The sequence below is a fragment of the Podarcis cretensis genome, assembly GCF_951804945.1.
Source record: "Podarcis cretensis genome assembly, chromosome: 3".
Lineage (NCBI taxonomy): Eukaryota > Metazoa > Chordata > Lepidosauria > Squamata > Lacertidae > Podarcis > Podarcis cretensis.
The window spans coordinates 4,340,568-4,364,549 of NC_137172.1; the positions used below are offsets into that span (position 1 = coordinate 4,340,568).

At 47.5% G+C, this 23,982-nt stretch overlaps 1 protein-coding gene across 1 annotated transcript in view; it reads right to left on the bottom strand.

The window, feature by feature from the left end:
• ADCY3 (adenylate cyclase 3) overlaps window positions 1–23,982 on the bottom strand; it is a 109,727-nt gene extending 85,745 nt beyond the window's left edge. The window contains exons 1-2 of the mRNA XM_079968514.1: window positions 23,625–23,982; window positions 21,956–22,827 (exon numbers count right to left, since the gene is read on the bottom strand). Coding sequence (XP_079824640.1) covers window positions 21,956–22,645 — 690 coding nt within the window. The 5' untranslated portion in view covers window positions 22,646–22,827; window positions 23,625–23,982. The remainder of the gene's footprint in view (window positions 1–21,955; window positions 22,828–23,624) is intronic.

Genomic DNA, 23,982 nt, shown 5'->3' on the forward strand with positions numbered 1-23,982 from the left:
TCACAAACATGCATCCATCGCCTTCAATGTTCCCAAGCGCTCCTCTGCAGAGAGCAAAAGGCCACTAAGAACTGTGATTTTACTTTTTGGAGTTTGCAATGCAACATTTACTTTAAAAATGACAGCACTCGTTTTAAGTAACTGGATATATATATCTACCTTATTTTATGTCATCCTCTTTTATTCCACTGTACACATTTGGATAACGCATGTTTTCTACTTTGTCTCCTTTAACTCTCTGTGCTGGTCCATCAACCATAATAATAACGATTTGATTTGATTCCTCTCTTACATGCCTTTTCTTCGAACGAAAATCCCCCAAATGCTGCAACCCTTTCTGCAACTTCTGGGGAAGTCGCTCCTCCTCTTGATGACTTCTGATTTCCCTTTTCTGAACCTTTTCCTGTTGCGTTCGCAAAGTAAAGGAAGGATTGAACTCTGATTAATAAGAATACACACAGAGGCTTGAACCAGCAAGACTCTGGGAAAGGTGCGTATAATCGTGTCTCTCTGTGCCTGTCCGATTTCTGCAGCCCCTGGCCCAGGTAGTTTTTATTCACAAAAGAACTTTTTACAGAGTGTTCGTAAGAACCAATCAGATTTCTTCTGAGAATTTCCACAAACCCACGTGGGGACAAAGTTAGACTACTAAAACTAATTAAGCACAAATATTTCTGGTGTAAACAAAGAACAGAACTACAAAGAAAAGCATCTGGCAACCCCAGAGGTAATAAACAAGCAATACATATGATAAGAAGGATGGCCAGGAGACCAGCGATCATTATCCCCTTCATGTGAGATCTGTTTCCTGGCCCTAAGATTAACATCCTAAGATTACCGTATTTTTCACCCTATAGGACGCACCGGCCCATAGGATGCACCTAGTTTTTTTGGGGGGGAAATCAAGCAAAAAAATTTTATTTCCCCCCCAGGTTTGCGCAGCCATCCCCAAGTTAGAAGAGGGAGACGGAGCGCTCCGTCTCCCTCTTCTGCCTTCAGGGACAGCCTCTCTAGCCTCCGTGGGGCAGCGGCTTGCCCCGCTGTCCCCCGAGCTTGTGGGGCTGGCCATAGGGAGAAGCAAGCTTGCTTCTCCCCTCCGCCAGCCTCCAGATCAGGTCAGGGAATAGCGGGGTAGCGACGTTCCGTTTCCCCGCTATCCCGCGAGCTTGTGGGGCTGGCGGGGGGGGGAGCAAGCTTGCTTCTCCCCCCCGCCAGCCTCCAGATCAGGTCGGGGAATAACGGGGTGGCGGCGCTCCGCCTCCCCGCTGTCCCCCGAGTTTGTGGGGCTGGCGGGAGGAGAGAAGCAAGCTTGCTTCTCCCCCCCCCCGCCAGCCTCCAGATCAGCTCCAGGAATAGTGGGGTGGCGGCGCTCTGCCTCCCCGCTGTCCCCCGAGCTTTTGGGCTGCAGGCTGCTGCCCGCAAGCCTTGCGAGCCCACGGGACCTCCCACCGGGCTTGCAAGACTTGTGGATAGCTTCCTGAAGCCTGGAGAGCGAGAGGGGTCGGTGCGCACCGACCCCTCTCGCTCTCCAGGCTTCAGCGAAAGCCTGCATTCGCCCCATAGGACGCACACACATTTCCCCTTCATTTTTGGAGGGGGAAAAGTGTGTCCTATAGGACGAAAAATACGGTAATATATAAGAAACTACTTCAAATAAACTTGCCCACTATCTTTATGGCCCAGGATGCCTGCCTGGCGAAGCAAGAAGCAACTGGGCTGTGTACGTGACAAGAGAAATGGGCAGCAGAGGCAAGAGGGCATGAAAAGGGCATGAATGTAGAGTCTTATGAGATTTAATCAGAAATTATCATCAATATATCAAACCCAGTCAACACAATGTCTTCATCGTGGACACGATGGCTTGATGTATATTTTATAATTCCTCATGGTAATCCCATCTGATCCCTACATTTCCAGATCTACAATATCCTTTTTGACCCAGCCTGGGTGCTCCATCTCTCTCCCTCTCTTGCGCAGCCCCACATATTTTAACTCGGGCTGCCAAAAGTTTTGTTTATCCAGTTATACAAACTTTCGTTTTATTTTTCAAAAAACTATTTTATGAGTTTTGCATTAAGCACGTCTTCCCTGTGGTTGCTGGGAGACAGTAAACACAACATCTCGTTTATCTTTCAAATATCACTGCATTTGAATCGCTGGTTGCCTTTTCTTAAAAATGAAATAAAAACCCACGATTCTCAGGCCACACTATTTAACTTCCTACTTCCTCCAAAAAGAATTATCCCCGTAACTCAAGGACCAGCAAGGAGGCTAGAATCAGAGGCAGCGTCAACTTCAGAGCAAGTAAAAGATGACATGGTAGAAATTTATAAAACCATGCATCGCAATCCAATGGAAGAAGGCTGGAAGATTCAGGACAGATGGGAAAAAAGGACTGCTTTACGCAGTGCGTTGTTAAACTATGGAACTCCCTGCCACAGGAGGCAGTTGGCGGTCACCAAGTTGGATGGCTTTAAAAGAGGATTAAACAAATCCATGGAAGGGAGCGTTGTCAGTGGCTACTAGCCACCTGTTGGAAGCTTTTAATGTTTGATGCATTACTGTATTTTAATATTTTGTTGGAAGCCGCCCAGAGTGGCTGGGGAAGCCCAGCCAGATGGGCGGGGTATAAATTATTATTATTATTATTATTATTATTATTATTATTATTATTATTCCACGGTGCAGGATACTTAGCTATTGCTCTGGCTCGCTAGAAGGCAGATTCCTCTGTTTATTTAGAGTTACTGCTACTGCCCTTTATTATTTCTATCTTGCTCTTATATCCTACAGAAAGTACCCAGAGCAGATTACAAGAAAAGAATTAGCATATTTTTCGCTCCATAAGACGAATCTGACCATAAGATGCACCTAGTTTTTAGAGGGGAAAAAAGATATTCTGAACGAAACAGTGGATGTATGATTTTTGTGGTTCATGCTGTGGCCACAGACATGTGATGTGACAGTGAGTTTGGGGTAGCCCAATGCAAAAATCCTGAGAATCCATATGGATCCGTGCTTTGTAACCATGTTTTTGCGCCACGAAACAGTGGATGTATGATTTTTTTGGTGCAGGCTGTAGCCATGGACATGCTATGTGATCTGATGGTGAATTTGGGGTGACCCAATGCAAAAATCCTGAGGATCCATGTGCTTTTATCTCCCCCCTCCCAGGCAGCCTCCTTTATCGCTAGAGTCCCTTATCTCCCTCCAGATCGCTTGCGGATCAGCTGCTCAGCGGCTTCCTTTCAACACCCCATTCCCTCTTTCTAAACAAAAAAAGCACAATCTGCTTTTTGCCCCTGGGCAATTCAGCTCCAGGGACCACGCATTCACTCCGTAAGACGCACAGACATTTCCCCTTACTTTTTAGGAGGAAAAAAGTGTGTCTTATAGAGCAAAAAATACGGTATGTTCCTAGCAACTGATATTCGGAGATACACTGTCTCCGAACATGGAGGCTCTCCGTAAGGTCCCCATTACTTGTATATATTTCTTTTAATCCTCCCCACAACTCCCTCCCCACACTCTTTGTGTGTCTGTCTTTTTTCCCTCCTTTTCCTCTTCCTTGATTGCAAATCACCAGGCAAAGTTTCTCATCAATATTTACCTGGTGCAAAGCGCAGCGGGGCTCGGGAAACAACGGTTAAAACAACTGAACCACTGTCGAACAGCGGGCATGCAAATTGAGCCAGCGTGGTTACAGCGGTTAGAATGTCAGGCCAGGACCCAGGAGACCAGCGTTCGAATTCCCCACTAAGCTGCGGACGAAGCTCACAGGGTGGGCTTTGGGCCGCTCACGGCCTCTGAACCTGACCCACCTCGCAGGGTTGTCCTGGGAATTAAACGAGGAGGGACAGAACCATGCGCTCCACCTGGGGATGGGGGGAGGTGGGATATGAATGCAATAAACCAGGGGTTAGCAAACTTACCGTGCCTCGGGCCGGTGTCTCCAGCGGTGGGGCAGGCCGGAGGGCAGGGGAGCACATGCCCATACGCATGCGCACACACTATTTCCAGCGCACTTCTGGGTCGGAGGAGCACTGGAAATAGCTTGTGCGCATGTGCCCGGGCCTCCACCGACCTGGATGTGCACCGGAAATAATGCTTGCGCATGCGCATGCAACGCTTGCGCATGTGCACAAGCTATTTCCGGTGCTCCTCCAACCCGAAAGTGGGCAGCCGCACAGCGCAGCGCCGGTAAGAGCAGGCGGCGGCAGCGGGGGTCGCCGCAGGCCGGATAAACTAGTCCCTCGGGCCTTATCCGGCCTGCAAGCCTTAGTTTGGGGACCCTTGCAATAAACAATCTAAATTCAATGCAATGGGACAACACACAAGGGTGGAAACAAGGACAAGGGTAAAAGCTGCACCTGCTGTCACAGAATTGTAGAATTGTAGAGTTGGAAGGGACCCAAGGGTCATCTAGTCCAACCCCGCCCTGCAATGCAGAAATCTCAGCTAAAACATCGCTGACAGGTGGCCATCCATCCTCTGCTTAACAACCTCCAAGGAAGGATCCTTTCCACTGTCAAACAGCTCTTACTGCCACAAAGCCTTTCCAGCGAAGGAAAAGGCGGCAGGTTTACAGCAGGGAAGCTAAACAGTCGAATACCTGGCGGGGTTGGGGGAGAGGAGGATAATAAACTGAAATTGAATTGAAATTGAAATACTTTGTTGTCACTTGTACAACATGTATGCAGTGAGATTATAGGAGCACCCCCCACTCAGATCCCTTAGTCTTAATTCCCCTTACAGTGGTGCCCCGCAAGACGAACACCTCGCAAGACGGAAAACCCGCTAGACGAAAGGGTTTTCCGTTTTGGAGGCGCTTCGCTAAACGAATTTCTCTATGGGGTTGCTTCGCAAGACGAAAAAATCTTGCAAGTTCCCGCAGGTTTTTTTCGCTTTTTTCCCCCCTTTCCTAAGCCGCTAAGCCGCTTATCAGCTGTTCCGCTGATAAGCTGCCTCTCAGCTGATCGCTAAAAGCCGCTAGACCGCTAATAGCGCTAATCCGCTAAGCCGTCAATGGGCTTGCTTCGCAAGACGAAAAAACCGCTAGACGAAGAGAATCGCGGAACGGATTAATTTCGTCTTGCGAGGCACCACTGTATTTACTGACACACACATACCAAACCTGAAAGTCAGTTGCCCTGTTGTTATCTTTTCATTCAGCAGCCTAACAGCCCACGGATAGAAGCTGTTCTTTACCCTGTTGGCGTGACTAATCATGCTTCTATATCTTCTGCCCGAGGGCAGGAGATCAAGAAAGTGCCGGCCAGGGTGTGAATCATCCCTGAGAATTTTCCTCACTTTCCTGAGGCAACGTTCTTCCGCTATTTCATCCAGCGGATTCACGGGACAGTCCATAATATCTTGTGCTGTATTCACCACCCTCTGTAGGCACTTCCTATCAGATGATGTCAAACCAGCGTACCACACTGTGATGCAGTAGGAAAGGACTTTCTATTGTTGACCGGTAGAAGGAGATCATCAAATGTTGATTGACGTCATTCTTCCACAATACTCTGAGAAGATGGAGTCTCTGTTGGGCTTTCTTAACCACCTGGGTTGTATTGATTTTCCAAGTAAGGTCTTCACTGAGATAAACTCCTAGGAATTTAAAGGGAGAGACTCTCTCCACACAGCCCTCCCCGATGTACAGCGGGGCTAGTTCTCCTCTCTTCCTCCGAAAGTCCAACACCATCTCCTTTGTCTTGCTGATATTAAGGTGCAAGTTGTTCCCTAGGCACCATGTAGATATTTTTTGGACCTCCCCTCTATACACTAATCCGTCTCCACCTGTTATTAAACCCACTGTGCTGGTGTCATCTGCAAACTTAATAATTGCAGTAGACGGGTCAGATGATACACAATCGTATGTTTACAATGAATACAGGTAAAGACTTAGCACACATCCCTGTGGTGCGACAGTGTTGATTTTTAAGGAATTAGATGTTACACGTCCAGTCCTCACTGTTTGTGTCTGATCTATCAGAAAGTCTTTACAGTGGTACCTCGGGTTACATACGCTTCAGGTTACAGACTCCACTAACCCAGAAATAGTACCTCGGGTTAAGAACTTTGCTTCAGGATGAGAACAGAAATCGTGCTCCAGCGGCACGGCGGCAGCTGGAGGCCCCATTAGCTAAAGTGGCGCTTCAGGTTAAGAACAGTTTCAGGTTAAGAACGGACATCCGGAATGAATTAAGTACTTAACCCAAGGTACCACTGTAATCCAGTCACAGATGTTAGGAGAAAGGTTCATGTTCATATAGAATCATAATAAATGCATCAGAGAAGAGGGATATCCCCTTCTGCAGGTTCTGAAGGGGGGGGTGAGGGAGGGAAGCCACCATCCCAAGAAATGTGCACCAGGGACTTGCTATTTTTAGCTCCTCGGGGTTGTCATGACAACCAACCTGCTTTTGGAGCACTGAGCAAGCATCCGAGAGGGATTCGGAAACCCAGCGATCGATGACTGCAAAAGAATTGCACCCGTTCTCTCTGGGGTGGAGATCACTGTTTTCCCGGGAAGTCCATAAACCATGGAAGGGAAATGACCCAAAAGGAAAGCTTTGAGCGGCCAGGCCCAAGATCTGCAGCGGTGGTTTCTCCCTCGGCCATTTGTATTCTCCGGGTTTGGACAAAGAGAGAAAGCAAATGTAGGAAGAGGAGAGGCTGCTGGATGAGGCCACGAGCCCATCTCGCCCAGCATCTTGTTCTCACATTGGCCAACCAATGGGAAACCCTCGAGCAGGATTCGAACACAAGAGCCTCTCGCAGCAGTGAGTTCCATAGTTTAACAGCACACAAAGACGCTCTGCCTCCGTTGAGAGTATAAAATAAAAACGAAAATTAATGGTTTTATAAGTTGCATGTCTTCGTTTCTCAGTTTGATCCTTTTGCATTATAGCATTTTATGCATTGTGACTTGCAGTTGTTTTTATCGATCGTAGTTATCATTCGTTGCAAATGTTAAGAGTGAATTCCGTTTAATTGTTTGTCCAGAAAGTGGGAGAAGCAACAAGAGGAACAGCCATTTTAGATCTGGTCCTAACCAATGTTGATGACCTGGTTAGTGGGGTAGAAGTGGAAGGATCATTAGGCGCGAGTGATCATGCTCTTCTGAAGTTTACTATACAGCGGATAGGAGCAGCCAAGCATACTAGGACTCAATTTCTTGACTTTAAGAAAGCCGACTTCATAAAACTTAGGGAAGTGCTGGGTGAGATCCCATGGACAGTAATACTAAAAGGAAAGGGAGTTCATGATGGCTGGGAGTTTGTTAAGAGGGAGATAGTAAAAGCACAACTTCAGGCAATACCAATGAGACGGAAACATGGAAGGTGCCTAAAGAAGCCAGGGTGGCTATCTAAAGAACTTTTAACTGAGATAAGATTAAAAAAGGATGTGTACAAAAAATGGAAAAGGGGGGAAACCACCAAAGAGGAATTCAAACAAATAGCCAGCACGTGTAGACACAAAGTCAGAAAAGCTAAATCACAGAATGAACTCAGGCTTGCTAGAGAGGTTAAAAGCAACAAAAAAGGCTTTTATGGGTATGTTCGTAGCAAAAGGAAGAAGAAAGAAACAGTGGGGTCACTCAGAGGAGAAGCTGGTGAAATGCAAACAGGGGACACAGAAAGGGCTGAACTCCTCAATGCCTTCTTTGCCTCAGTCTTCTCCGATAAAGAAAACAATGCCCGACCTGAAGAATTTGGAGCAAATGATTCAGCAGAGGAAACACAGCCCAGAATAACTAAGAAGATAGTACAAGAATACTTGGCTAGTTTAGATGTATTCAAGTCTCCAGGGCCAGATGAACTGCATCCAAGAGTATTAAAAGAACTGGCAGATGTGATCTCAGAACCACTGGCAGTCATCTTTGAGAATTCCTGGAGAACAGGCGAAGTCCCAGCAGACTGGAGGAGTGCAAATGTTGTCCCTATTTTCAAAAAGGGGAAAAGAGAGGACCCAAATAATTACCGCCCAGTCAGTCTGACATCAATACCAGGGAAGATTCTGGAACAGATCATTAAGCAAACAGTTTGTGAGCACCTAGAAAGGAATACTGTGATCACCAATAGTCAGCATGGATTTCTGAAAAATAAGTCGTGTCAGACTAACCTGATCTCGTTTTTTGACAGAATTACAAGCCTGGTAGATGAAGGGAACGCAGTGGATGTAGCCTACCTTGATTTCAGCAAGGCATTTGACAAGGTGCCCCATGATATTCTTGTAAAGAAGCTGGTAAAATGCGGTCTTGACTATGCTACCACTCAGTGGATTTGTAACTGGCTGACTGACCGAACCCAAAGGGTGCTCATCAATGGTTCCTCTTCATCCTGGAGAAGAGTGACTAGTGGGGTGCCACAGGGTTCTGTCTTGGGCCCGGTCTTATTCAACATCTTTATCAACGACTTGGATGATGGACTCAAGGGCATCCTGATCAAATTTGCAGATGACACCAAACTGGGAGGGGTGGCTAACACCCCAGAGGACAGGATCACACTTCAAAACGACCTTGACAGATTAGAGAACTGGGCCAAAACAAACAAGATGAATTTTAATAGGGAGAAATGTAAAGTATTGCACTTGGGCAAAAAAAATGAGAGGCACAAATACAAGATGGGTGACACCTGGCTTGAGAGCAGTACATGTGAAAAGGATCTAGGAGTCTTGGTTGACCACAAACTTGACATGAGCCAACAGTGTGACGCGGCAGCTAAAAAAGCCAATGCAATTCTGGGCTGCATCAATAGGAGTATAGCATCTAGATCAAGGGAAGTAATAGTGCCACTGCATTCTGCTCTGGTCAGACCTCACCTGGAGTACTGTGTCCAGTTCTGGGCACCACAGTTCAAGAAGGACACTGACAAACTAGAACGTGTCCAGAGGAGGGCAACCAAAATGGTCAAAGGTCTGGAAACGATGCCTTATGAGGAACGGCTAAGGGAGCTGGGCATGTTTAGCCTGGAGAAGAGGAGGTTAAGGGGTGATATGATAGCCATGTTCAAATATATAAAAGGATGTCACATAGAGGAGGGAGAAAGGTTGTTTTCTGCTGCTCCAGAGAAGCGGACACGGAGCAATGGATCCAAACTACAAGAAAGAAGATTCCACCTAAACATTAGGAAGAACTTCCTGACAGTAAGAGCTGTTTGACAGTGGAATTTGCTACCAAGGAGTGTGGTGGAGTCTCCTTCTTTGGAGGTCTTTAAGCAGAGGCTTGACAACCATATGTCAGGAGGGCTCTGATGGTGTTTCCTGCTTGGCAGGGGGTTGGACTCGATGGCCCTTGTGGTCTCTTCCAACTCTATGATTCTATGATTCTATATAGCTTGATTGGTAGAGCACCAGACTTTTAATATCAGGGTCAGGAGTTTGAGCCCCACATTGGGCGAAAGATTCCTGCATTGCGGGGGGTTGGACTAGATGACCCTCGCGGCCCCTTCCCATTGTTGCAGGAAACTTTCCCCCCCCCCGCCCATCATTCAGTTTGTACAAACACGACACACACACTCACACGCGACATTTCTGTTATAAATTCATAGTAAATCAACCGTAAATCGGATTTACACCGGTCCACTTTTATTTTACTCCATGAAGGAAGGACTATCAAAGGGGGATGGTTTGATACAGGACAGTCATAATCCCTTAACTGTACCAGCACATACACAGGAGCCCTACCCAGTTGGCATGACAACCTTGATGGTCCCGGACAGAAGACCATCCAGGTCACAAAGGACTTGGGAGTGGATTCAACATGGACTGGAACAAAGGACAATGATCAGATCTTCCCTCTGGGGGCAGGCAACTCCCCTTTGTCCCCTGGAAATGACTCATGGGGAGGGGGAAAGGAGGAACCAGCCAGGTGACAAGATACTCAGGTTACCACCACAACTCCTCCCTCCACCCCTCCTTTTTGTGATGTGTCAATGATGTAGTCATGATGTAGTTGTGATGTAGTTCTAGGGGTGTAGTTTGGGGGATTAGTAACTAATAAAAGTTGGGGTCTTCTTTTGTTCTGGGCTTCCATTTTGTTTCACCTGGTGGCAGGTGGGAGTCCTGTCACGACAGTCTTCAATAAAGACCAAGCCTACTGGCTGCTGTTTTGCTCTGGCATTCCTGGCTGGTGCCCTTGTTTTTTTGTCCAAGGGAGCCCTCGGATTTCTCCGTTAACACCATTCTAGGATTGTATGATCCACGCATGACAGTATTCTGTTGCAGGTCCCTGCTTGTGCTTTCTGTGTTTCTCCACTCAGAAAAGGCTGTGGGTTGTTCTTGCGATCTGCAAGCACAAAGTCCTCAGGTTCAACAGCAGCGGATCATGCTCACAAACCACCTCCTTCTCCCCCCCACTGCTGATTTTTCGGATGTACCCCCCCCCATGAGCAAGGTGCATGTCCAAAAACTGGCTTAACCGCAACAGGAAAGGTTCTGGGGCAGAAATGAATGATTTTAGAGTGTTGTTTGTGCTGTACTTTTGTACTGTTTTATTGTTGTTAGCCGCCCTGAGCCCGGCTTCAGCTGGGGAGGGCGGGATATAAATAATAATTATTATTATTATTATTATTATTATTATTAAAGTCCAAGGCCTTCCATCGCCCCGGCCAAGTGTGTGTTATTCTCTTGCAGGCTCGTGGCTCAGGAGGTGGTTGCTCCCCGCGGAGACGGACGCCCAGGGCTTTACTTGCCTGCGTTAAACACAAGCAATTAGCTCTAAAGAGGGCAAGGGAGGCAGAGAGGCTGAAAACACGCAAACAAACTCCCAACGTCGCCCCACTGGGGCGGCCGGCCTCCGAGTGTGTGTGTGTTTGTGTGCAGTTATTGTGACAGAAAATTTGTGTACACACAACTCGCTCCTATAAATAGCACAGGACCAGCCTAGCGAGGCAAACTCTGGCTCCGAGGAGCTCCGCGTCTGAAAGTAGGGAACGGTAGCAGTTCCACGCTGAGTTGCACCCTGGGGTTTTTCATAAAAAGCAGTTTGTTTAGACACTTAAGAGGCGCCCGTTGTACTGGGCCATTGGCCCCTCTAGTCCAACATACAGTGGTACCTCGGGTTACATACGCTTCAGGTTACATACGCTTCAGGTTACAGACTCCGCTAACCCAGGAATAGTACCTCGGGTTAGGAACTTTGCTTCAGGATGAGAACAGAAATTGTGCTCCGGCGGCACAGCAGCAGCAGGAGGCCCCATTAGCTAAAGTGGTGCTTCAGGTTAAGAACAGTTTCAGGTTAAGTACGGACCTCTGGAATGAATTAAGTACTTAACCTGAGGTACCACTGTACTGCAGCATCCTAATGGATGCCTGTGGGAAACTGCAAAGGCCGGACCAGAGTGCCAGAGTGCTTTCCCCTCCTGCAGTTTCCAGCAATAGGAATAGAATAGAATAGAATTTTATTATTACGGTCACAGACCAGTTCCGGGTCACTTACAACATCAGGAAAATCATAAAACACAACAGGAATACATTGAATTGCAATTGGGTATAACAGAGACAATTCCGATATAGCGGCAGTTAAAAAATATATTAAATCTTGATCACCAAAATATAACCTAAAACTTTCATTTAAAACCTTTTTTTCCCTAATAGATTTTTATTGAGATTTTAAAGGTTACAAAAAGAAAAAATAAAGAACATATTTAAACAGAAAATAAAGGGAAAAAAATACAGAACAATACAAGAACAAAGGGGAAAAAAACAGAAAAAAGATGCAGATAATTAAAGGGGAAAAAAAACAAATCAATCCTTTACATAACTTTCTTTCCTTTGCTTATTTCCTTGACTTCCTCACACCTCCCTTTTTTGTATTCTAATCCAATTAGATATTTCAGCAAATCCTTTCCATCTTTGTTTTTATCCTAATGATTTATCTTAATATACTATAATTTTACATTCTGTTCTTTCACCAATTAACAATCCATTTTTACTTAATCCTTTATATCATTTCTGCTAAAACCACATTACTTCATTCCAACATCCTTCTAGCATTCCTTAATTTTACAATGTTTCTGTAGATAAACTTTAAATTTCTTCCAATCTTCTTCCACCAACTCTTCTCCTTGGTCTCGGATTCTGCCAGTCATTTCCGCCAGTTCCATATAGTCCATCACCTTCATCTGCCATTCTTCCCGGGTGGGTAAATCTTGTGTCTATCATTTAAAACCTTAATCATTTTGGTAGCACAGCTTGTTCCCTAAGTTTTACGGCAGTCGCACAGAATTTGGCCACCCTTAGCGTGATCTCTAGATCCTTGTCCTCTACCAGGAGTTTTAGACATTGAAGTTCGGACCCATTTGGAGATTTTTGTATAACAGGAGTGATAAATACCGAGCGTATATCCCTGTAGAAACGGCAGTGTAACAAGACATGAGAGACAGTTTCTACCTCCATCAAGCCACAGGGGCAGACTCGTTCCATGTACAGTTTACCCTCAAATCTGCCGTGCAGTAAGGCAGATGGCAGAACGTTGAATCTAGCGAGGGTAAATGACTGTCCCAGCAATAGGTATTCCGCATTGCTGCCTCCATTCTGCGGATGCTGAGCTCTGTATCCTGGCTAGTCAACATCGAGAGCTCTTTCCACCTCCGTGAATTTGTCCCTCCCTCTTTTAAAGCCATCCAAGTAGGTGGCAGGGAAACTGTGGCAGGGAGTTCCACAGTTCCACAGCCCTTTCTTTTACCTGTCCCAAATCTCCCACGGTTCAGCTTCGTTGGATGAATCCTGGTGCTCTGAGAGAGGGAGAAAAACTTTTCTCCATCCACAGTCAGTTAAAGGAAGTGGGCTCTGTTTCGCCAGGGGATTAGAAGACCAAGCAGGGCCTTTTCAGGACTTTTCAAAGACTTAGGGCTCATCCACACACACCCTCCATTTGCCCTACTGCTTTCACCGGGGAAACTCGCAGTTTAGCGCTGAATTGGAACAAATGAGAATCGGGTTTTCTTTTGATTGCCAATGAAGCTGAAAGTTGAAAGGTTCAGGGTGGATAAAACACAAGAGTGGACCTTTCTGCTGTGGCTGCCCATTTGCTGAATGCTATCCCCAAGGAGGTTTGGCTGGTGCCTTCATCATCATCATCATCATCACTACTACTACAAAGCACAAACAATGGTCTCTCTTCCCTTCTTATTAACCTATTGCATTTCTATCCCACTACAGTGGTACCTCAGGTTACATACGCTTCAGGTTACAGACTCCGCTAACCCAGAAATAGTACCTCGGGTTAAGAACTTTGCTTCAGGTTGAGAACTGCGTGCTCCGCCGGCGCGGCAGCAGCAGGAGGCCCCATTAGCTAAAGCGGTGCTTCAGGTTAAGAACAGTTTCAGGTTAAGTACGGAGCTCCAGAACGAATTAAGTACTTAACCTGAGGTACCACTGTACTTTTTTCAAGGTTGCTTACGAGATTCTCCCCCCTCCCTCATTTAATCCCCCCCCCAAACAACCCTGTGAGGTTGGTTCGGCTGAGAGACAGCCACTGGCCCCCAAGGTCCCCCAGTGACCGTTATGTCAAGTGGGGATTTGAACCCAGGTCCTAGTCCAACACTCTAACCGCTACACCACCCTGCCTTTCCTCCGGAGACAGCATCTCTGAAACAGATGTTGGCTGTCTCCAGATTCAGGATGTGGCTCGCCAGCCATGTTCCGCAGCCAGGCTACACCGTTTCAAAAGGCCGGCTTTTCCAAATACGAAGCACACATACACAAAAGCGCGCATACGAAGCCCTGGAGAGAGAACAGGAGCACGTGCTTCGCCAAAGGCCCAGAAATAGCGACATGATAAACACACACTCCATCCTTTCTGAATGACACACTCAGACCCAGGAGCAGAGGAAGGGGGGTGCAGGCTGCCCCGGGTGCCACCACTGAGGGGGGTGACAAAATGCCAGGTGGCACTCACCGTGAGACCTGCAGCACACCTGAGCCACGTGTGTCTCCTGGGACACGCAGGCTGGATGCTGCCCAAATGGTCCACCCACTGCCTCCCTCCCCAGCTGTAGGGCGAATGAATGGGAGGAGGCAGGCAGACTCCGGAAGCCCTGCTGTGCACCCCGCCCCTATGGGTGGCTCGCCCCGTCCTCGCCCCACCCCTATGGGCAGCTTGCTCCGCCCTCACCTTGCCCCACCCCTATGGGTGGCTCACCCCACCCTCACCTCGCTCCGCCCCTATGGGTGGCTTATTCCACCCTCGCCTCGCCTCTATAGGTGCCTTGCTCCGCCCCTGGGCGTGCCACCCCAGGAGACCGAGCAGCCTCCTCCGCTGCTGCCCACACCTCCAAAGCTACCATTCACAGCTATGCTACAAACAACCCCTGCCTTGGTTGCAGAAAAGACATGACGCCAAGCCACGGTGCAAGCATTTTAGCCATGGCTTGCCAGAAAGATTCTGAATCGGCAAGCCACAGTTTGTGACCACCCAGCAAGCAGGATTCTGGAAACCGTGGTTTGGCGTTAAGGCATCTGTAGCCAATGCGATGCTGTCCAGGTGTTGCGGATGACAACTCCATTGGCCATACCGGCCATACCTGGTGTAAGGTTGTTTACCTGAAGGAGCGTCTCCACCCCCATTGTTCTGCCCGGACGCTGAGGTCCAGCACCAAGGGCCTTCTGGCGGTTCCGTCACTGCGAGAGGCAAAGCTACAGGGAACCAGGCAGAGGGCCTTCTTGATAGTGGCACCCGCCCTGTGGAACGCCCTCCCAGCAGATGTCAAAGAGATAAACAACTATCTGACGTTTAGAAGACATCTGAAGGCAGCCCTGTTTAGGGAAGCTTTTAATGTGTGACATTTTAATGTATTTTTAATCTTTGTTGGAAGTCGCCCAGAGAGGCTGGGGAAACCCAACCAGATTGACGGGGTACAAATATATTATTATTATTATTATTATTATTATTATTATTATTATTATTATTAAAGGTCTTGCATGTCTCGCCTACCAGGCCTTTGGCACTCTGGTCCCCGAGCCACCCAGACTAGGCTTTGTCACTGGCTGGTCACTGTGGGAAAACAAGGTGAGACTTTGCTATGATGCAGCAGGGCTCTCTTTACGCAGATCTGGTGGGAGAAATCCCCCACTGCAGGGGGGGGGGGAGCTATAATGTATTAATTTGCTTGCTTCAATGGGTCCAAATCCTTTATTCCCATCCATTGGAAATAAGCTTCAAATCAACACAAGATAAGCACACAAAAGTGTTAGCACGTGAACTTTGCCCTTGCTTTACGTCTTGAAAGCAAATGTTCACATGGCATTTAACAAGCATGTCTGCGGGGATTGCAAGCTAATCTTTATTTCATGCCAACAGTGGCACGGTTTGCACATCATGCTAAGTCAAAACCACGCATTCGCCTTCTTCCTCTTTGGTTTTCTTACTGCTACCCTGAGTCAAGCCACGGTTTGGCTTAGCATCCCAATCCAGGCTCAAGCAAAAAAACCACTGGAGAAACTTTGGTTGCAGCTCATGGTTTGCCTGGCAAGAGCTAAACTGTGAGCTTGCGTTCAGACGATGCACTAAGCCGTGGGTAGGCAAACTAAGGCACGGGGGCCAGATCTGGCCCAATCGCCTTCTAAATCCGGCCTGCGGAAGGCCCGGGAATCAGCGTGTTTTTACATAATAATAATACTAATAAATTTTTATTTATACCCCGCCCTTCCCGGTTCAGAAAAAGGGGCTCAGGGCGGCTAACAACAAATTTAAAACACTTAATTGATGCAACAAAAAACAGCATAAAATACAATATAAAACGTGAATGACAATAAATTCAGAATTTAAAAATCAATTTAGGGGGATAATCCATCCAATAAACATTAGATGATCACCAGGGCTAGCTGGCTAAATTATTTGGGCCAGCGAGGAGACCAGCAGCCACAACTTTTTGAATGCCCTGCTGCCTAAGACAATATCTCTGCTGATAGAAAATGAGCACATCAGGGACACACACACACACACACACACACCTCTGTTGGTTTTCTATTTGCTGGAAGTTTCAGTGTAAGGAAGCGTTTGGGGAAAAAAATAGATTCTCCAATTACAAGCTGAAGTGGCACAACTCCTTGCAAACCACTCGGTTTTCTATTGTACCCAATTCTCCTGACAATTAGCATAGCTTCTTAGCAAGGGCAAGGATAAATGAGCTAATTCTGCGGATGGAAAGATAGAAAAGTGGTAGGTATCTTGCAGCATAGCCCTACGTCTGTTGACTTGGATATGAGCCTCCTTTATGTTCAACAGAGGTCACTCTCCGGTAGCGATGAGAAAAACCTGCCCATTCTGGCTTCGCTCTATTTCTTATTTTCCCCATCTTAAATTCTCCACATTTGCACATCGGCCTGCAAACTGTTTCCTGAAAGGTCCTTGTGAAAATTCACCTGCATCTTAGCACAAACGTCTCCCAATATATACACATTTGTATACAGTTTTGCCTTACATGCACATTCTTGCAAAGCAATCTTCACAAACATAATGCATTTGTAGGTTGTTTTCACGTAAAGATACATATTTATGCCTGTCTCGGTTATTGCATTATTTCGGAAAGTGTGAATCGAGTAGTGTTGCCTTTAAATCAGGGGTCAGCAAACTTTTTCAGCAGGGGGCCGGTCCACCGTCCCTCAGGCCTTGTGGGGGGCCGGACTATATGGGGGGGGGGATTGAACAAATTCCTATGCCCCACAAATAACCCAGAGATGCATTTTAAATAAAAGGAAGCATTCTAGTCATGTAAAAACACGCTGATTCCCGGACCGTCTGCCGGCTGGATTTAGAAGGCGATTGGGCCGGATTCGGCCCCCGGGCCTTAGTTTGCCTACTCATGCTTTAAATGCAGATTAATTTGCCTCACGCCCCTACTCTCAGGTAAGTGAAGAGGCTTGCAGCCTTACTACCCATAGCAGAGAATTTGCAGGCCCAGTCTCTCAAGAGCCCCTGCCTCATCTTTTGACTCTAATTTGAAGGAAAGCCCAGTGAAAATATTTATTTCCCAAGGATTGTGCGAGTACAACATGCTTGTGGCCCTTCCGATTCATACCTCCACCTGCCTCCCAGTGCCTTCGTCAGCTTTTTCTGTGCATAAAGGATCTCTTTCATTTGGGGATGGTATTAAAACGTTCTTTTATATTTCAGTTATAAGCTCATCTCCAACTGCCCCACAGTCCTCAAGAGTCGGCTTTCCTCCTTTCTTCTTTCTATTTGCTATGAGCAAATTTAGCTTTAACATAGAAAGTCTAAGCCTCATCCACGGAACAGCCCTTGCGTTTCTTCTGCTTTATTTGATTTCATTAGCCAAAAAAATGCAGGTTTAGGAAAAGCATGGAAATTCATCCTGGCTAGTCAAAGATCAAGGCAAGGTTTTTCCCAAGCCAGAACTCCAGGTGTGGTCTAAATGTGGCTTGATCTCAGATGAGGAGGGGGAGAGGAGGTTAGTGGATTTTATCTTGTTATCGTCTTATTTTTTACTTAAAAATATGAAGCTGCCTCTTCAAGAGCTGGATCACTAGCCCGTCTACACCTGCGTCCCCACCACCTTTTGTCAATATTTTGGACTACAACTCCCATAAGCCCCCAGCCAGCAAGGCTAGTGGTCAAGGATGATGGGGGTTGTAGTTCAACAACAAGTGGATGGGAAAAGCTAAACTGGCTTCTTTCATTGCTGGAAGGTAAGACTTCATTTTAAACGTCGGTAATGACCAACTGCGGGATGTGGGTGGCGCTGTGGGTTAAACCACAGAGCCTAGGGCTTGCTGATCAGAAGGTCGGCGGTTCGAATCCCCGCGACGGAGTGAGCTCCCGTTGCTCAGTCCCTGCTCCTGCCAACCAAGCAGTTCGAAAGCACGTCAAAGTGCAAGTAGATAAATACCTCCAGCGAGAAGGTAAACGGTGTTTCCGTGCGCTGCTCTGGTTCACCAGAAGCAGCTTAGTCTTACTGGCCACATGACCCGGAAGCTGTACGCCGGCTCCCTTGGCCAATAAAGTGAGATGAGCGCCGCAACCCCAGAGTCGTCCGCGACTGGACCTAATGGTCAGGGGTCCCTTTGCCTTTACCTTTAATGACCAACTGCAACAACCACTTCCATTTTCATCACTGGACATATGGAAAATAAAGTCTTTGAGTTGCATGCCTTTTCAACTTCTGACCATCTTTTCCTTTCGATACAACTTCAAAAAAAAATGTGATTCATATTGTATATACCTGATATAATTTTTCCTGCTGGTTACTTTATGCCTCCACCCTGAACCCATCTGGTTTGACAGTTCTTTACTGTTTGGTCATTGACTTGTTCTTGGAACTGCTTTGTATCACTTTCATAAAAATCCCAATAAAATTAAAAAAAAAAAAAAATCCAGAAGGCACCGCGTTGTCTAAACCAAGCATCTTTTCCCCGCTTCCCAACGCAGACAACTGGACTAGCATAGTGGACTCTTTTTGCAAGAGTTATTCCTCAAGGGGAAATCTCAGCTGCTCCCCTAAAGGAGGAAGCCATCCCTGAATTATATGCAATCTCCTGGGATAAAGAGCAGAGCATACTGTTTATACAGTGGTGCCCCGCAAGACGAATGCCTCGCAAGACGGAAAACCCGCTAGACGAAAGGGTTTTCCGTTTTGGAGGCGCTTCGCTAAACGAATTTCTCTATGGGGTTGCTTCGCAAGACGAAAAAATCTTGCGAGTTCCCACGGGTTTTTTTCGCTCCCCCCCCCTTTCCTAAGCCGCTAAGCCGCTTATCAGCTGTTCCACTGATAAGCCGCTTAACAGCTGATCGCTAAAAGCCGCTAGACCGCTAATAGCGCTAATCCGCTAAGCTGTCAATGGGCTTGCTTCGCAAGACGAAAAAACCGCTAGACGAAGAGAATCGCGGAACGGATTCTTTTCGTCTTGCAAGGCACCACTGTACTGTTTACAGACCTTGTGCTGCTCTCCGGTGCATCATTCTGTGCCCAAAATATCTGAAACAGTGGACTTTTAGAAGACATTTGAAGGCAGCCCTGTTTAGGGAAGCTCTTAGTATTTGATGAATTATTGTATTTTAATACTTTTCTGGATGCTGCTCAGAGTGGCTGGGGAAACCCAGCCAGATGGGTGGGGTAGAAATATTTTTTTTTTTACTATTATTATTATTATTATTATTATTATTATTATTATTATTACACCCAGGGGTTTCACAAAGGCCCTTCATCTTTCACCAATTGAATCGTGGAGTTCACATAAATTATGCCCACCAATATTTATTTGTTTGTTTCAAACATTTAGATCTCACCTTTCTTAAAAAGTTCAAGGCGGACCTGTAGAAACTGCCTGCTTCCCTATGGACCTAATATTTGCTGGGATGCCATGAGGGCCGGATTTAGGTTTGATGAATCCCTAAGCTCCTGAAGGCAATGGGGCCCTTTATATGTCCAGCTCTCCTTTGTCAACAACAAATTGTCGCTGTTTTATGTGTTGAATATAAGCTATACGGTCATTTATGGACCTAATAGGTATCTCAAGCCATTTGCACATAACAAAATATGCATTATATCAAAGTAATTGTTGAAAAGTCCATGCAGAATGCAAAGTCCATGCAGAATGTAGGCACCCTATATATAGAAAGGAGCAAACCAGTGGTATTTTAGGGAGCAGGCTAGCAGGCGGGGCCCATGACTTACATCATAGGAGCCTACACAACACACAAACACTGTTGCTGGATGTAGGTTTTATTTTATTTTATTTGTTTTTTATCTTATATTTTGGAAATGTACATCCAGTTTTTTCCCCTTTAATTTTTTGGGGGCCCCCAAGAGAGTCGTGTCCTACGCTAGAGCTTGTTTAGCTTATACGTAAATCCGGCACTGGAAGCCGTATGCAAACGCACACGTGCTAATTTCTCAGCAACCAAATTCCAGGGGAGGTCTGAGGGTGGGGGGCGCTTTAAGTCATTAGAGCAGGTGCAAGGGGGACCATTACGAAAAAGGGGAGATTATTAGGGACACACAAAGCTCTGTGCCTCCAACACGACTGAACCGCCATGCAGTCATGGGGACTAGAAAGCCAGCGCGAAGTTTAGTTTATTAAGTGGCAGCAGAGAGGTTTTTAGGAATGGAAAACTCTGCTTCTTGGGAATCCAAAACCTGCACAGTTCACAACTACATTAAGCCAGGAATGCCACACAGGCGAGGAAGTAAAAGTCTTAAGAACCCCGAATTTAGTGACTGGCAGAATCCGAGACCAGGGAGAAGAGTTGGTGGAAGAAGATTGGAAGAAATTTAAAATCTATCTACAGAAACACTGTAAAATTATTGAATGTTAATGACGTTGGAATGAAACGAAGTGGTTCTAGTAATAAGGCAAAATAAGAATATGTAAGAATGGATTGATATTAGACGAAAATTTGAAGTTATAATATGTGAGGATAAACAATTAAGGGTAAATTAAGAGGGTATGAATTTGCTGAACAAATTTTTAAATGGAATACAAAAAAGGGAGGTGTGAGGAAGTCATCAAAATAAGTAAATGAGTGGTAAGATATCAGAAAGAGGGATTTTTATTTTTTATTTTTTTCTCTTTATGTTAAATTTTGGTTTTTGTGTTTTTTTGTGTTTTTCGTTTACTGTTTTGTAACTCTTTTCTTGTTAAAAATTTAATAAATATTATTTTTTTAAAAAAAAGAACCCCGAATATAGGTAGAATTCCTGTAATATCCATCCTTGTGGATAAAAACAAACAAACACTACGGTATCTCCTCTGTTAACGTGCCTGAGCTGAAAGAGAAGCAAAGGGCGAGGGCATCCACCGCCCTGCTGAAACATGCCGGTTGGATCAAACTACGTCATATTCATAGCAAATCCACTCAAATCGAGGGACTTGAGTTAGTCATGCCCATTCAATTCAACTGGCCTCCAAACGGATACAGCTCTCTCGCCTGCAAAGCCCTTCTCTGCCTGCGCAAGTTCAATCACGCACCGCCCCAAAAAACCTTTCCCTTTTGCTTAGCATTCCACGACAATCAGAGAATCGCAGAGTTGAAAGGGACCCCCAAAGGTCATCTAGACCAACCCCGTCGCAATGCAGGAATCCGAGCAGACTGCTTCGGAAGACAGGGGGGGGCTCTCAGGTTCTGTACTCAATTACAGAACACACCTAGGTCATTCATTTCCCCCAATTCGGACCGAAGCTGATGGCAGTGTGTGTGTGTGTGTGTGTGTGTGTGCGCAATGCATCATAATTCAGTACTTCATTAGAAACAACAGGAGAGAGAAGGATGGGCTTTGGAGAATGCCATGCGCGCAGCCATTTCCCAAGCCAGCAGTGGAAGCACACTCAAAGCAGAGCAAACAGGAGTGGGCATACAGTGTCGGTTAGAGAGGGGGCTTTAAGCAGAGGCCGACTGGCCACCAATAAAGTAATCTTTATAAAACTACAACTAATCCAGAATGTGACAGCTAGACTGGTGACTGGGAGCGGCCGCCGAGACCACATAACACCGGTCTTGAAAGACCTACACTGGCTCCCAGTACGTTTCTGAGCACAATTCAAAGTGGGGGTGCTGACCTTTAAAGCCCTAAATAGCCTCAGTCCTGTATACCTGAAGGAGCGTCTCCACCCCCATCGTTCAGCCTGGACACTGAGGTCCAATGCTGAGGGCCTTCTGGCGGTTCCCTCACTGCGAGAAGCCAAGTTACAGGGAACCAGGCAGAGGGCCTTCTCGGTGGTGGCGCCCGCCCTCCCATCAGATGTTAAGGAATAAACAACTACCTGACATTCAGAAGACATCTTAAGGCAGCCCTGTTCAGGGAAGTTTTTAATGTGTGACATTTTAATGTCTTTTTAATCTTTGTTGGAAGCCGCCCAGAGCGGCTGGGGAAACACAGCCAGATGGGCAGGGTACAAATAATAAAATTATTATTAATTATTATTATTATCGGGCATGGGGGTTGATTGGATGGCCTCTGGGTTGCCTCCCCCGCAAACGCTGGCTCCTTACCTGCCACAGCAAATCCCCTCCCAGGATGGATTCTTGACTCAGCTGCAGTTGCTGCTGCTGCGCTATGGTGACCCCCAGCACCAGGGTGTGGATGGCGCACGAGACGGCCGAGATGAGGACGATGGGCGTGAGGCGCAGAGGGAGGGTGAGGAAGAAGGAGAAGACAAAGAAGGCCTGCCAACCCACCGTGTCGCTGGCCTCGTGGTAGCGGGCGTAGTTTAGGCCCAGGTAGCAGAATATCTGGGCAGCTATGAGGATCCACAGGATGTAGGGCATGAATTTGCGGGTGACGCGGTCTGGGAGGAGCTGGTACTTGCAGAGGACGAAGAGGAGGATCTGGGCGGCCAGGCCCACCGAGGCCGCCAGGGTGGTGGGCAGCTTCTCGGCGGTGTAGACCACCGTGCACATGACGACGACGTAGCAGTCGAAGAGGGCGGCAAAGACCACCAAGACCAGCAGGGTCTCGTGGCGCTGCCTACGGAAGTAAGTCTGGTAGAGGTTCTCCAGGGATTCCGGGGCGAACGTCAGGCGCATGAATCGCGGCAGGCAGAGGCAGGAGCCAGAGTTCCTCACCGTCACCTCGTGGGTGCGGCCAACCCCATGCTCGGGGTCCGACGGCAAGCTGACCGAGTAATCAGCCGAGTACTCCGCAGAGTACTCTGGCTCGGAGAAGGCCCTGTTCCGAGGCATCTCGCTCGCTGTCGCTGAACGTCAATCTGCAAAGAGGATCTGCTGAAAAAGTTACCTCAGCAGTGGTCCAGCTCCCATTAAAAGCAGGACACGGGCGCGGAAGCTTCCGGAGCAATTATTCAGTGCCTCCTTCCAAGGCCAGTGTGAAGCGATGTCTCTCAAAGCCCAGCGTGTGCAGACCCCTGGCAGAAAGAGAGAGGGAGGGGGAAATGTGTTGGTCACCCAAAATGCACATGGCTTCCATTTTAATGCCAACCTCCGGCCTAGCGCAGCAAACCACCCCCCCCCCCAAGCAAGCAGAAGATTGCCACAAACCGGCTGCACCCAAAAGCACACTTCTCTCTGCTTTCATCTGAACCCCACCCAAACGAATGTTTTTGTGCTGAGAGAATTCACATGCGGGAAGGTGGGGAAATAGCTGGCCAGGCGCCAGAGGAACTTTCATCGAAAACGGTCGAGGGGCTGTTCCTGCAAAGTCTGAAGAACTGGAACTGCAGACCACCCCCTCAAACACAGAAGGGAGACAGGAAAGATGCTGGCAAGTCATTCCGCTGGCAAATCGATCCCTATCGGCTCGGCTTTAGCAAAATTATTGGGCAGATGTTGAACATCTCCCGCCCTTCCACTGCCCCTCCAGGCAGCGAAGGTTTCAGCATCCAGATGTGGTCAGAAAAGGCAAGCAGGACTAGTGGTCAACAAGTTGGTCCCCAGAGGAGCACGCTCCCTTCCGTAAGAGCCGAGGGGCCTTTGGACCCCCCAATAAAATACTTGAGGGGGCCTGGCCTCCCCAAATATGATGGGCATTGCCATTCAAATGGTGTGTGCGATCGATTAAGCAGGGTGGGGCCTACTTGGGGCCCCCAATATTTGATTCAAGTTGGCACCCCTGCACCCTTCCCCACCCTGCTGTCCCCCTCGGTTTCCCCACCCACCGACCCCCAGCGTCCCTCGCCCACAAAAGCCCCTTCTCCCTCCTTACCATCTTCCCCAAGGGCGTGTCTCCAAGCCGGTGTGGGTCAAGTCTTGGGCTCAGGCCCCGTCAAAAGGACCCGGAGGGCTGGCACAGCCGGCCAGCTCTTTCCCACGGAGAGAGGGAGCGGCGGGGATGCGCGCTGGCTCCATTCAAGCTTCCTCCGGCATCTCTTCCCCGTCGGCCAGCTGGAAGAAATGGGGCGCCAGCGACGGAGCAGAAGGGAAACCGACGCCGCCACCTCTTGCCGGACTCCCAAACTAAAGGAGCATCTTTCCCAAAGAGCCACGTTTCCTTTCCCAGCAGAACAGCTCGGTTCCTTCAGGCTCCCTTGCTCATCGCGTCCCTCGCCCTCCGTCCCTCCCCG